This window comes from Acomys russatus, chromosome 3, assembly GCF_903995435.1.
Source record: "Acomys russatus chromosome 3, mAcoRus1.1, whole genome shotgun sequence".
NCBI classification, from domain to species: Eukaryota; Metazoa; Chordata; class Mammalia; order Rodentia; family Muridae; genus Acomys; species Acomys russatus.
This window is the reverse complement of record NC_067139.1, coordinates 85,260,399-85,272,917: the sequence shown is the minus strand read 5'-3', so window position 1 is coordinate 85,272,917 and position 12,519 is coordinate 85,260,399. Positions and strand designations below refer to the sequence as shown.

General features: G+C 44.6%; 1 protein-coding gene across 1 annotated transcript; it reads left to right on the top strand.

Annotated features, from left to right (window-relative positions):
* The first annotated feature begins 919 nt into the window (after window positions 1-919).
* LOC127187192 (granzyme E-like) lies at window positions 920-3,856 on the top strand. Its single transcript, XM_051143377.1, has 5 exons — window positions 920-974; window positions 2,033-2,183; window positions 2,721-2,856; window positions 3,058-3,318; window positions 3,713-3,856. The coding sequence occupies exons 1-5, from the start codon at window positions 920-922 to the stop codon at window positions 3,854-3,856; spliced, it is 747 nt and encodes a 248-aa protein (XP_050999334.1).
* Window positions 3,857-12,519: the final 8,663 nt, after the last annotated feature.

The window sequence follows — 12,519 nt, the reverse complement described above, 5'->3', positions numbered from 1 at the left end:
GGTAACATGTGATCCTTGGATACAGGGCAAACACTTGCCTTGAGATTTATCTGTAACTTCCTAGCAGTTTCAGAAAAGTCGGAGTGAGATATGATTAATTCATCAGACTATTCAAACAGATTGTTCCGTAGTATGATCAGTTGTTCCAAATGTTAGTGAGATGATGAACTGCAGTACTGCCTAGCCAGTGGTATCAAGACTCTAAGTACTGTGGTATAGTAGAGCTATAATTGTTGTTAGGATAAATTGGTTGTCAGTATTATTTAAAAAAGAAAGTTTTTTTGAGACAGGTTCTCTCTGTGTTAGTCTTGGTTGTCCCAGACTCCCTTTGTAGACCAGGCTGGCCTTGAACTCACAGCGACCTGCCTCTGCCTCCCGAGTGCTGGGATTAAAGGCTTGCACCAAAAAACAAAACAAAACAAAACAAAACAAAAACAAAACCCAACCAAACCAACCAACCACCACCAACAACAACAAAAAAGAAGATAGAAGAAGAAGAAGAAGAAGAAGAAGAAGAAGAAGAAGAAGAAGAAGAAGAAGAAGAAGAAGAAAGGAAGGAAGAAAAAAAAAAAAAAGAAACCCAAGTAGATCTTACCATAATGTAAAAGGATTTAATAGTTAGAAAAAGACACATTTTTGTCCCAATGCAGCCGCAGTAGACTTCCTGGGTGCTCAGGACTATTCAACCACAGTGTCTACACTCTACTTTCTTGCTAGCTTAGCTGATAATAGATAAATGTGGTGACAACGTCATGTTTACCCAAATCAGAAAACTTCCTTACATGATGTGACACAGATCAGAAGCAGAGCTGCATAGGTTTAAAAGCCCGTGAGGCCACTGAGCACACACCTGCTTCATCCCCTTCCCAGGGCTGTGTCTACTCTGCCCTCCTCCAACCTGAACAGCCTTCCTGGGAAGATGGCACCAGCGCTGATTCTCCTGGCTTTTCTTCTGTCCCTTGGAGCTCAAGCAGGTAAGTGAACAGCCCTGTTGCAGAGGTGCCATCACATGACACGACTGCTGTCCTTCTGCCCAGCAGGAGTCAGGAATGGTTCTGACAGTGCACACAGGAGCTTTGTGAACCTCAGGTCCCTACCAAAGCCAGACTTTGAAATTTGACACTGGCTAGATTCTAACAAGGTCTGAGGAAGGGAGGTGTTTTCAGAAAGCTTAATAGAGACTGGCTTCTTCCAGCTTTTCTTCATCACGTGGAGACTAGATCATCCTTAGAAAAGAGTTGTTGCAGAGATGCAAAGATAGAAAATGTACATCATTAACTTTCTTGAGCTCAGGTTAATGGCAACTTTAATGACCAGCATGCAACGAGTGAGGCCACCAGGTCAAGAATACTAACAATCTTCACTAACCTCCACCATTAGCCTGCTGAAAATCATGCCCAGGGTGACAAGATGCCTGCACTGCACACGCCACTAACTGTTCTGTCTTGTGCTAGCTGGCCTCTTCACTCTTTTCTGCAGCTCACCAACTTTTTCATCTTTGCTAGCACACTGAATGTCCCCCAGGCTCTGAATCCCACCAGCATTGCATCACCTATGCTCCAGCTAAATAGAAGTCATCATTCATTCTTGCAGCCAAAAGCATTTGCTGAGAGCCTAAGATGTGTTGGGCACCAGAATAGGAGAACATCATAAAATGTACATCCGTAGTGCTTGGGGGTAAAAGGCGTAGAAATGACACCAATCTCCATGTTAGAGAGGTTAGTGTGACTCACTAACAAAGAAAGGACCAAGGCGAGCCAAACAGGATCCCCTTGGCTTCTAGCATCATGAAAACAGAGATTATTCCTCCATGCCCTTGTAAAACTGAGCCTGGTGGACAAGGGCTACCCGAGCCTTCTCAGAGCAGGGTCTGAGGCTTAAGATTCACCAAAGATTATTCTATGTGCAAGGACTCCTGTCTGCAACCATCTTAGGGGACTGCCAGTCCCACCCTCTATCATCCTCCTTTATAGATATTATCTCCTGATCTCATCTGTTGCAAGAGACTCCAGATTCTATCCTTTTCTTTCAGAGGAGATCATTGGGGGCCGTGAGGCCAGGCCCCACTCCCGCCCCTACATGGCGTTTATTGAGTCTGAGGATATTGATGGAAATAGGAGTTGCTGCAGCGGCTTCCTGATTCGATACAACTTCGTGCTGACAGCTGCTCACTGCAGGGGAAGGTGAGGAGAAGCAGCTCGCCCACAGTTTCTGAGACCCCCACACAGGAGCTTCTTCCTTTACTGTGGCTGCTCCTCTGCTAGCTCACTAGAAGGCAGGACTGTGAAAATAGAAGTCTGATATATATGACATCAGAGGGTGAGAGGGCAGAGCCAGCTGAAATCAACTGCATTGGCCCAATTACAGCAGTGGTTGAGTTTGAATGTTCACCTTAAGTCTCAAAGCAAGTTTTGGAATACTGCCTAGAGGCAAGAGCGAGCCTCCAGGACTCTAAGGGCCCTGAGAAACAGAGAGCAGTTGGTCACATATCGAGGCACTCTTGTGTCCTCAAGTTCCCTCAGCTAGAGCCCCATCCTGTCTTTCACAGCTCCTGGACTACATCCTTCCTGACTGCACATCTCTCAAGTTCTTTCTGTCTCTGCACAGCTCACAGAAAGTCACCTGGGGGGCCCACAATATTAAGATACAGCTTGTCTACCCTGCCTGGATGCATCCTCTCTGACTACACATCTCTCATGTCCACTCTACTCTCTGCACAGATCAGTGACAGTCACCCTGGGGGCCCACAACATCACGGCACAGGAGCAGACCCAGCAGATCATCCGTGTGACAAGAGCCATTCCCCACCCAGACTATAATCCTAAGGAAGACTCCAATGACATCATGCTGTTAAAGGTGAGACCTGCCTTCCTTCCCACCCACACACCTCCACTCCCCCTCACCCCCACCCCACCCCTGCTGCCTGTGTTCTTCCTGGTGCAGTTCTTCCCCTCCAGCTCTGATCCTGCTTCTTCCCTCCCTTCCATACTGGCCTTTGTGTGGCCCAGGGCAGCAGGATCCTGGCTGAGCTGGTCTCTTCTGTCTCTTCCCCATCAGCTGGAGAGAAGGGCCAGGAGGACTAGAGCTGTGAGGCTCATCAAGCTGCCCACACACAATGTCCATGTGACAACTGGGGATGTGTGCCATGTGGCTGGTTGGGGGTCAAAATCCTTTAAGAGCTTTTCCATAACTGACCTCCTTCAAGAGGCTGAGCTGGTCATCGCGAAGGACGAGGAATGCAAAAAATGTTTCCGTCACTATTCCAACACCACACAGATATGTGCTGGAGACCCCAAAAAAGAACAGCTTGCTTTCAAGGTGAGGTACAAGCATTTAACAGACAAGCCACAGAGAGAGAGAGAGGAACCTGAGAGAGGCCTGCCAGTGAGACTGGCCAGACCCTCAAGCCTCAGAGCAGAGAAGGCACAGCCCAAGAGTGCACTTATTAGTCCCTTGTGTGGAGGTAGCAAGAGTGGGAGGTGGGGAAACTTCAGTCATCCCCAAAATGCATCAATTATGCCAGAGAATACCTGAGGACTTCAGGGGAAGCCTTGGACTGAGCTGGTAGGAAAAGGCAGGCTTCCCTGAAGCTCTGGCCCTGAGGGAAGTTGGAAAGCCTGTCCTGGTCCTGATCTGTTAGCTTTGCCAGGAGGAGGGAGAGAGGGCAGAGACAGAGGGAACCAGACTCAGTTCTTTTTTTCTCTACCCACAGGGTGACTCTGGGGGACCCCTGGTGTGTGACAACAGAGCTCTTGGGGTTGTATCCTATGCAAAATCCAAGAAGATCTCTCCAGTAGTGTTTACTAAGGTTGCACACTTCCTGCCCTGGATAAACAGAAACACGAATCTCTCCTAACGGGTGTTAAACCATATGTGCCTGACCATCTTGTCTGTGTTCAGACAAGAACTGTATGCAGTGAACAGCAAAGGCTGAAACTTCATAATAAATGACCCCCTAAGTGCATATACCTGAAGTTTGTTGTTGGTTGAGCCACTTTAATTTTTGTGCCCCTTGCTGGTCCAGGCAGCCATGTCCTGTCAGTTCTGAGCTTTGCTTCCTCCTCCTTCCCCAGCCCCTCCCCTCACTGGAACTTCAGGCTATAAAATTCCCACATATTTATCACCCATACATGGTGAGAGTAGAGGATTGTTTCTTTTTTTTTAAATTTTTGATATAGGATCTCACTGGATATGTATGGCTGGCCTGGAATTTACTATGGAAACCATCCTGGACTTAAACTCACAGAGATCTGCCCCTTTCTCCTTTGCCAGTGCTGGGATTAACGTTGTCTGCCAGGACATCCAACCATACACATATTTTAATTCTCAACTCTCCAAGGCTGGCTTTCTTACAATACAGCCATTAGGAGACTACAGCACTGCAGAGGTGCCATACACTCAGTCACTCTTATTCATACTGGAAATGAATCTTCCTAGGCCTAGGACATTCCTGTCATCTCTAACCGACTGTCATCAGCACCCAACATTTAGAAGAGAGCCGAACAAGGCTTTGAGGCAAAGGATGAGTCCTCTGTGGAAATTCAGTAGGCTGTGGGCAGGGCCACACATTCAGTATACTATTCCAGGACCTTCCAGTCTCTAGCAGGGCAGGGTACTCTTGTTACCCGAACTATCAGAAGTCTAGAAGGCTGATACGTGCCTCTGATGGCCCCAGGATCACTTCAGTCCTATTTCCCAGCCAAGCACAAAGCTCAGTCCACTTTTGTAACCCTTCTGGCCTGCCAGGGTTTGCCTTCTGACTTCCTCCAGCCCCACCTCCTGCAGGCCTGATTTCATCCAGCCTTTCACTCCTCTACCTATACGTTCTGAACATTGTGGACTCTCCTCTTCCTCATATTCCAGCTAGACTTGCTGTCAGTCACCTGATGTTCACGCCTTCCACCTAGGCTGGCTGAGCTCTCTTCCAAGTCAAGTCTTCCATGGAAAGAAAAGCTCAGCAATGTCCTCCAGTCTCTCCACTAACCTGGTTCAGCCTGAAATCTGGGCTCCCCCTCCTGGCCAGTGGGTATATGGCAGTTTGTGAACCTTATGCATCTAAGTGATGCTAGTATCTTTTGACATCATCAGCTAACACGTGTAGGTCTGTGGCTTTGTATCAGGTACTTGATAGACTCTTTCTTCGCTTTAACCCTCTTGTTTCACTGGACAGGTCAGTATTGATCTGTATTTGTAATTAAAAAATGTTTTAACCACTTATATCTGCATACTAGCCCAAGGGGCATGTCCCACGAAAGCCTTCACTTACCAGGAAACTGGGACAGAGGGGAGGACATCCTATTGGGACACTAAATGAGAGAAGCATGGGACAATAGCAAAGTAGAAGGATCCAGAGGGTCCTAGAAACCTACAAGTAGAACATTATGATAGGCAGATTTGGGCCCAGGGGTCCTGCTCAAACTAAGGCACCAGCCAAGGACAATACAGGCGGTAAACTTTAAACCCCTACCCAGATCTAGCCAATGGTCAGAACAGTCTCCACACTTGAGTGGAGAATGGGATATGACTTTCTCACGTACTCTGGTGCCTCACATTTGACCATGTCCCCTGGAGGGGGAGATCTGGTGGCACTCAGAGGAAGGACAGCAGGTTACCAAGAAGAGACTTGATACCCTATGAGCATATACAGGGGGAGGTAATCCCCCTCAGGAACAGTCATAGGGAAGGGGAATAAGGGGAAAAGGGGAGGGAGGGAAGAATGGGAGGATACAAGGGATGGGATAACCATTGAGATGTAACAAGAATAAATTTAAAAAAATGTTTTAACAATGATTAAGTTGGGAGCACAGCCAGCATGTTGTCCCCTGAGCCTAATTGCCCACCCTCCTGGGGAGGCCCACAGGGCCCCAGGAACATCCAGGTTAGATATCTCCACCAATTCCTGCCAGTGCCCTTCCTGTTGGTTCCATCTAAGGACAAATAGCACACTGTCTCTCAAAACCTATCAGCTACTTTCCTGAGGATGTCTGTAGAGCCCCCAGAATCATCTAGTTTAGATACCTCCCTGCTTGCCTGGTCCTCCTGGGCCACAGAGAGCAGAGATGAGCTGTGTTCTGTCTCTTGAGCTCCATTGTTAGGCTCACAGCTTTGTCTCCCTTCATGAGGAGGCTTGCAGGACTCTAGGAACAGCCAGCAGAGGTGAGCCACAGGCTGTTCCCTGAACTGCATTGTGAGGACCAAGGCTCTGTCTGCCTTCTGTGTCCTGCCATCATGAGGAACATCCATTCCACTCTGGGGACAACCAGATGGCTAATGGTCAGCATGAAACACGATCAACAAGAGCCAGGGCAGTATGGCGCCACCAGAGGCCAGCTGTCCCATTACAATAAGCTCTGGATTTCCTAACAAAGACAAAGAACAAGAGATGACCTTCAATCCTACCTTATAAAGAAGATCGATGGTTTTAAAGAGACAATGAATGAATCCATTAAAGAAATATAGGAAAATACAGTCAAACAATGAAGCAATGGAAATAGAATCAATAAGGGAAACACAAACTGAGTGAATCCTGGAGATGGAAAACCAGGGAAGAGATCAGGAACTACAGACACAAGTTCATCAGCAGAATAAAAGAGATGGAAGAGAGAATCTCAGGCATAGATGATACAATTGAAGAAACTGATATATTTGTCAAATAAAATGTTAAATCTAAAAAGTACCTGACACAAACATCCAGAAATCTGGGACACTATGAAGAAGCCAAACCTAAGAATAATAGGAATAGGAGGAGAAGAAGGAGAAGATGAAGAAGAGGAAGAAGTGGAAGACAAGGAAGAAGAGAGAGAAGGAGAAAGAGAAGACCTTCAGCTCCAGGTCCTAAAATTAAAAAAAAAAATTGTAGAAATTAATTTCCCCAATCTAAGGAAAGAGATGTCTATAAACATATAAGAAGCTTACAAAACACCAAATAGATTAGACCAGTAAAGAAAATATCCCACCACAAAATAATCAAAACATTAAATGTACTGAACAAAGAAGGAATATTAAAATTGCAAGGGAAAAGGACTAAGTAGCATGTAAAGGCAGACATATCATAATTACACCTGACTTCCCAACAGAGATTCAGAAAGTCACAAGGGCTTGAGCAGATATACTGCAGACTCTAAGAGACCAGATGTCAGCCCAGACCACTATACTCAGCACAACTTTTAATCATCATAGATGGAAAAAACAAGATAGTCCATGACAAAACCAAATGTAAACAATATTTATCTATAAATCCAGCCCCACAGAAGATACTAGAAGGAAAACTCCAACCCAAGGAGGTTAACTATACCCAATAAAACATGAGAAATAAATTACCCCCTACCTGCAGATTCAAGAGAAAGGACACACACACACACACACACACACACACACACACACACACACGCACATGCACACGCACACACACACACAAATCCATCAATGTAATTCACCATATAAACAAACTGAAATACAAAAACCACATTAACTTTGCATTAGATGCTAAAAAACCTTTGACAAAATCCAATACTCCTGCATGTTAAAAATCTTTGAGAGACCAGAGATAAAATGTGCATGCCTAAACTCAATGATTCCAGTACAGCAAGCCAATAGGCAACATAAAATTAAATGGGGAGAAACTTAAAGCATTTCCTTTCAAATCTTGGACAAGACAAGTGCTTGAAGTTCTAGCTAGAGCAATAAACAACTAAAGGAGATTGAGGGGGATATGAATTGGGAAGGAAGAGGTTAAATTGTCACTATTTGAAGATGATGTCATAGTAAACATAAGTGAGCCCCAAATTTCTACCAGAGACCTCTTACTGCTGATAAACACCTTAAGCAAAATGTCTTGAATCAAAATTATCTCAAAAAATCAGTAGGGCAACAACATTCTTCACAATAGCCACAAACAATATAATAAATCTTTGTGTGACGTTAGCCAAGCAAGTGAAAGACCTGAAAGACAAGCATTTCAGGTCTCTGAAGAAGATATGAGAAGATGGAAAGATCGCCCATGCTCATGGATCAGTAGGATTAACATAGTTAGAGTGTCATCTTCCCAAAACTAATCCAGGGATTCAATGCAATTTCCATAAAAATTCCAACAAAATTCCTTACAGACTTTGAAAGAGCAATTCTCAACTTCAAATGGGAAAACCAAAAACACAGGATAGCTACGCCAATCCTGCACAGTAAAAACTTCAGGAGGTATCACCATCCTTCACTGAAAGCTGTACTACAGAGCAACAGTAATACAAACCACATGCTATGGGCATAAACACAGACAGATTGATCAATGGAATCGAATTGAAAGTATAGATATAAAACCACACCTAAAGACACTTGGATTTTGACAAAGAAACCAAAACCATACAATGGAAAAGAAGAAAAGCATCTTTGAAAAATGGTCCTGGTATAACTGGATGTCTACATGTGGGAAAATGCAAATAGGTCTGTATCTATCACCCTGCACAAAACTCAAGAGCAAATGGATCACATCTTCAACATAAAACCAGATACACTATATCTAATAGAAGAGAAAGTAGGGAATGGCCTTGAATGCATTAGTACAGGAGAGCACTTTCTGAACAGAACACCTACAACGTAGGCCCTAAGATCAACAATTAACAAATGAGACCTCATGAAACTGAAAAGTTTCTGTAAGGAAAAAAAAAAAAAAACCCTGTCAATAGGACAAAATGGCTGCCTACCAAATGGAGAAAGATGTTCACCAACCCTCCATTTGACAGATGGCTGATATCCAATATATATATATTTCAAGAAATTAAATACCAACAAACCAAATAACCTAATTTAAAAATGAGGCACAGAGCTAAATGGAAAATTCTCAACAGTGGAATCTCTAATGGCCAAGAGGCACTTAATGGTCAATGTCCTTAGCCATCAGTGAAATACAAATCAAAATGACTCTGAGATTCCATCTTACACAAACTTGTACAACCACTTTAGAAATCAGTCTGGTGGTGTCTCAGAAAATTAGGAATAATTCTATCACAGGACCCAGCTACACCACTCCTGGGCATATACAGAAAAGATGCTCCACCATACCACAAGAACATTAGCTCAACTGTGTTCCTAGCTGCTTTATTTGTAATAGGCAGAAGCTTGGAACATCCTACATGTCCCTCAACCAAAGAATCGATAGAGAAAATATGGTATATTTATACAATGGAATACTACTCAGGTATTAAAAATGAAGATATCATGCAATTTGGAGGCAAATGGGTGGAACTAGAAAATATTATCCTGATTTAGGTAACTCAGACCCAGAAAGGCTAACATGTCATGTACTCACTTGTAAAAGGATATTGACCATCAGGTATGTGATAACAGTGCTACAGTCCACAGACCCAAAGAAACTAATAAGAAAGACCCAAAAATGGCTGCTTGAATATAACTAGAAGAGGAAATAAAATAGACCCTGGAAATGGATGGAGGGAAGGAGCTGGGAGCAAGAATGGTTTGTGATGAAAATGGGGGTGGAGAACAGATGTGGGGAGAAAGGAGAGTTCAGAGGAGAACTTGGAGAGATAATAAAAAGATGAGAGGGCATCTCTGTGACAGCAGAGGTTCCTGGGAATCTATTGGGGATAATCCTAGGTGAGACTCCAAGCAGTGGGAGATATGAAGCCTGAAGTCGCCACCTCCTCTAGTCAGGTGGGACTTCTATGTCAGGAATGGGGACATCCAAAATGTGTGTTGCCTACAAGAAATATAGAGATAAAGATGGAGCAGATATTGAGGGAATGGCCAAGCAATGACTGGCTCAGCTTGAGATCCACCACAAGGGAGAGAGCTAGCCACGGACAATATTAATGATATTCTGCTATGCTTGCAGACAGGAGCCTAGCATAAATGTCTTCTGAGAGGCTTCACCCAGTAGCTGAAGAAAACAGATGCAGAGACTCAAAGCCAACCATTAGACAATGCTCAGGGAGTCTTGTGGAAGAGTGTGAGGAACAATTGAGGGGCCAGAAAGGTAAATGACAGCATAAAAAGACCTATAGGGTCAGCTATCCCGGGCCCATGGGGCCTCACAGAGACTGAACCACTGACCAAAGATCATGGATAGGCTGGACCTAGGCCCTTTACACATATATAGCAGATGTACAGCTTACATCGGGAGTAGGGGCTATCTCTGACTCTGCTGCCTAGCTTTGAATCCCTTTGCTCTAGTGAGGTTGCCTTGTCTGTCCTAAGTGGGAAAGAATGCTCTTAGTCCTTCTGCAAATTGATGTGCCAGGGTGAGTTGATACTTATTGAAGGGGGGAGGTTACCCTTCTCTGAGGAGAAGGGGAGTATGGAATAGGGCAGGGGGTGTGACATGGGACTGGGAGGAATGGGGGAGGGGGCTGTAAAGTGATTAAATAAATAAATTAATGAAGAAAAATTGTTAAATTCACTATATTATAACAGTGTCATGGACATATCTGATTTGGCTCAGAATGCAGTGTGTGAAAGTAGGAGAAAGTTGGAAAACCTCCAACCCTGTGGTTTTCAATGTGCCTCATGTGGAGCTCTCACAGAGAGAGGTGAACAGGAGAAACACAAACAAAGAGACTTTAGCTTGCTTGATATTCAAAGCATAGACCACGATATGCCAATTGTCTTATAAAACAGCATATGTTGACCAAGTCACTCACACAGCACCACTGGTTTATTATACTTTTTCCTTCTCTTATATTTATATCCTAACCATAGTTTCTCCTCCCCCAACTCTCCTCTCCCCCAGATCCCACTTCTCCCTCTTTCTCTCCAGAAAAGGGCAGCCTTCCCAGGCATTTCAATTGAACACAGATGAACAAGTTACAATAAGACTGGGCACAGACCTTCATATCAAACCTCAGTGAGGCAACCGGAAGGAAAGAATTCCAAGAGTAGGTGAGAGAGTCAGAGACGTGTCCACTCCCTCTGTTAGGAGTCCTACAAGAAACCAAGCTACACAGACATAACAAATGTGCAGATGACCCGGCTCAGACCCATACAAGCTCCATGTTTGCCATTTCAGTCTCTGTGAGCCCCTATAAGACCTGCTTAGTTAATTCTGAGGGCCTCGTTCTCCTAGTGTCCTTGACACATTGCTCCTAAAATCCTTCATCCTCCCTTCAAACGAGGCTCCTCCAGCTCTGCCTAATGTTTGGCTGTGGGTCTTTGCAGCTGCTCCCATCAGTTGCTGGGTGACTCCTCTGATGACATTTGCTCTTGGCACTCATCTATGAATTTAGCAGAATACCTCTAGGAATCATTTCATTGACATTTCTTCTTATGGCCAGTTGTGTTTGCTTCTCTTTGTTCTCTGGGCTACCAAGCCTCTGGTTCCTCACCATCTAGGCAGTACCAGACATGGGCTCCTTCTTGTGGTATGATCCTCACATCGGACCACTCATTGGTTGATCACTCCATAAGTGCTTTACCCCAGCACATCTTGTAGACAGGGCAAATTGTAGGTCAAAGGTTTTGTGGCTGGGTTGGTGTCCCAGTGACACCACTGGAAGTCTTGCCTGGTTACAGGAGATGCAAGTTCAGGCTTAGTATCCCCAAGTACTTGATTCTTTCCTAGGGTTACCCTCATAGACAAACAAAGTTACTATGAACAGAGTTGAGCAAGTTTCCTTTCGATAGGATGGAGCACCATTTGTGTTTATGCCCAGGAGTGGTTACCTGGGCCTTGAGTTAGATTGATTCCCAATTTTCCAAGAAAGCACTATATTAATTTTCATATTGGTTGTACAAATTTTCACTTCCACCAGCAATGCAGGAGTGTTTCCCTTCCTCCACATCCTTGGTAGCATGTGTTGTCACTTTAGTTTTTGATCTAAGCCATTCTGACAGGAGTAAGATGGAATCTCAAGTATTGATTTACATTTTGCAGATAACTGAGGATGTTGAACCTTTATTTTTTAAAAATAATTTTAATATATTATAATTTATTCAGATTATATCCTGAATGTTATCTTTTTGCTTTTATCCTCCCATTCCCACCATCCCTCCCTCCCTCTTCTGCCCTATTCCCTCTTCTACCTCAGACAGAAGGGGCCCTCCTCCCACACCATATGACTATACGATATCAGGCCTCATCCAGATAGCCTGCTTCCCTTCCTTTTTGTGCCACCAGTCCTCCCCACCAAGGGGAAGTGATCAAACAGGGAGCACCGGAGTTCATGTCAGAGGCAGTCACCGTTTCCCTACAACTGTGGAGAATGAGGTTTCCAATGGCTAGCCCTGAACATGGAGTCTGGGTTTACTGCATGCATTGTCCATGGTTGGTGCAATGGTTTCTGTGGCACCCCTGTGTCCAGATCCTCCAGTCTTGATGATCTCCTTGTGGGGCTCCTGAACCCTCTGGGTCCTTCCATCCCCCCACTCTTCCATACACTCACAGAGTTTCCTCAGGAGTCTAGCAGTGAGATCCTGCATCTATCCTGAGCCCCCTCTGGGTGAAGTCTTTCAGAGGACATCTATGTTGGACTGTTATCCACTTATAAGTGTATATATACCATGCGTGTTTTTCTG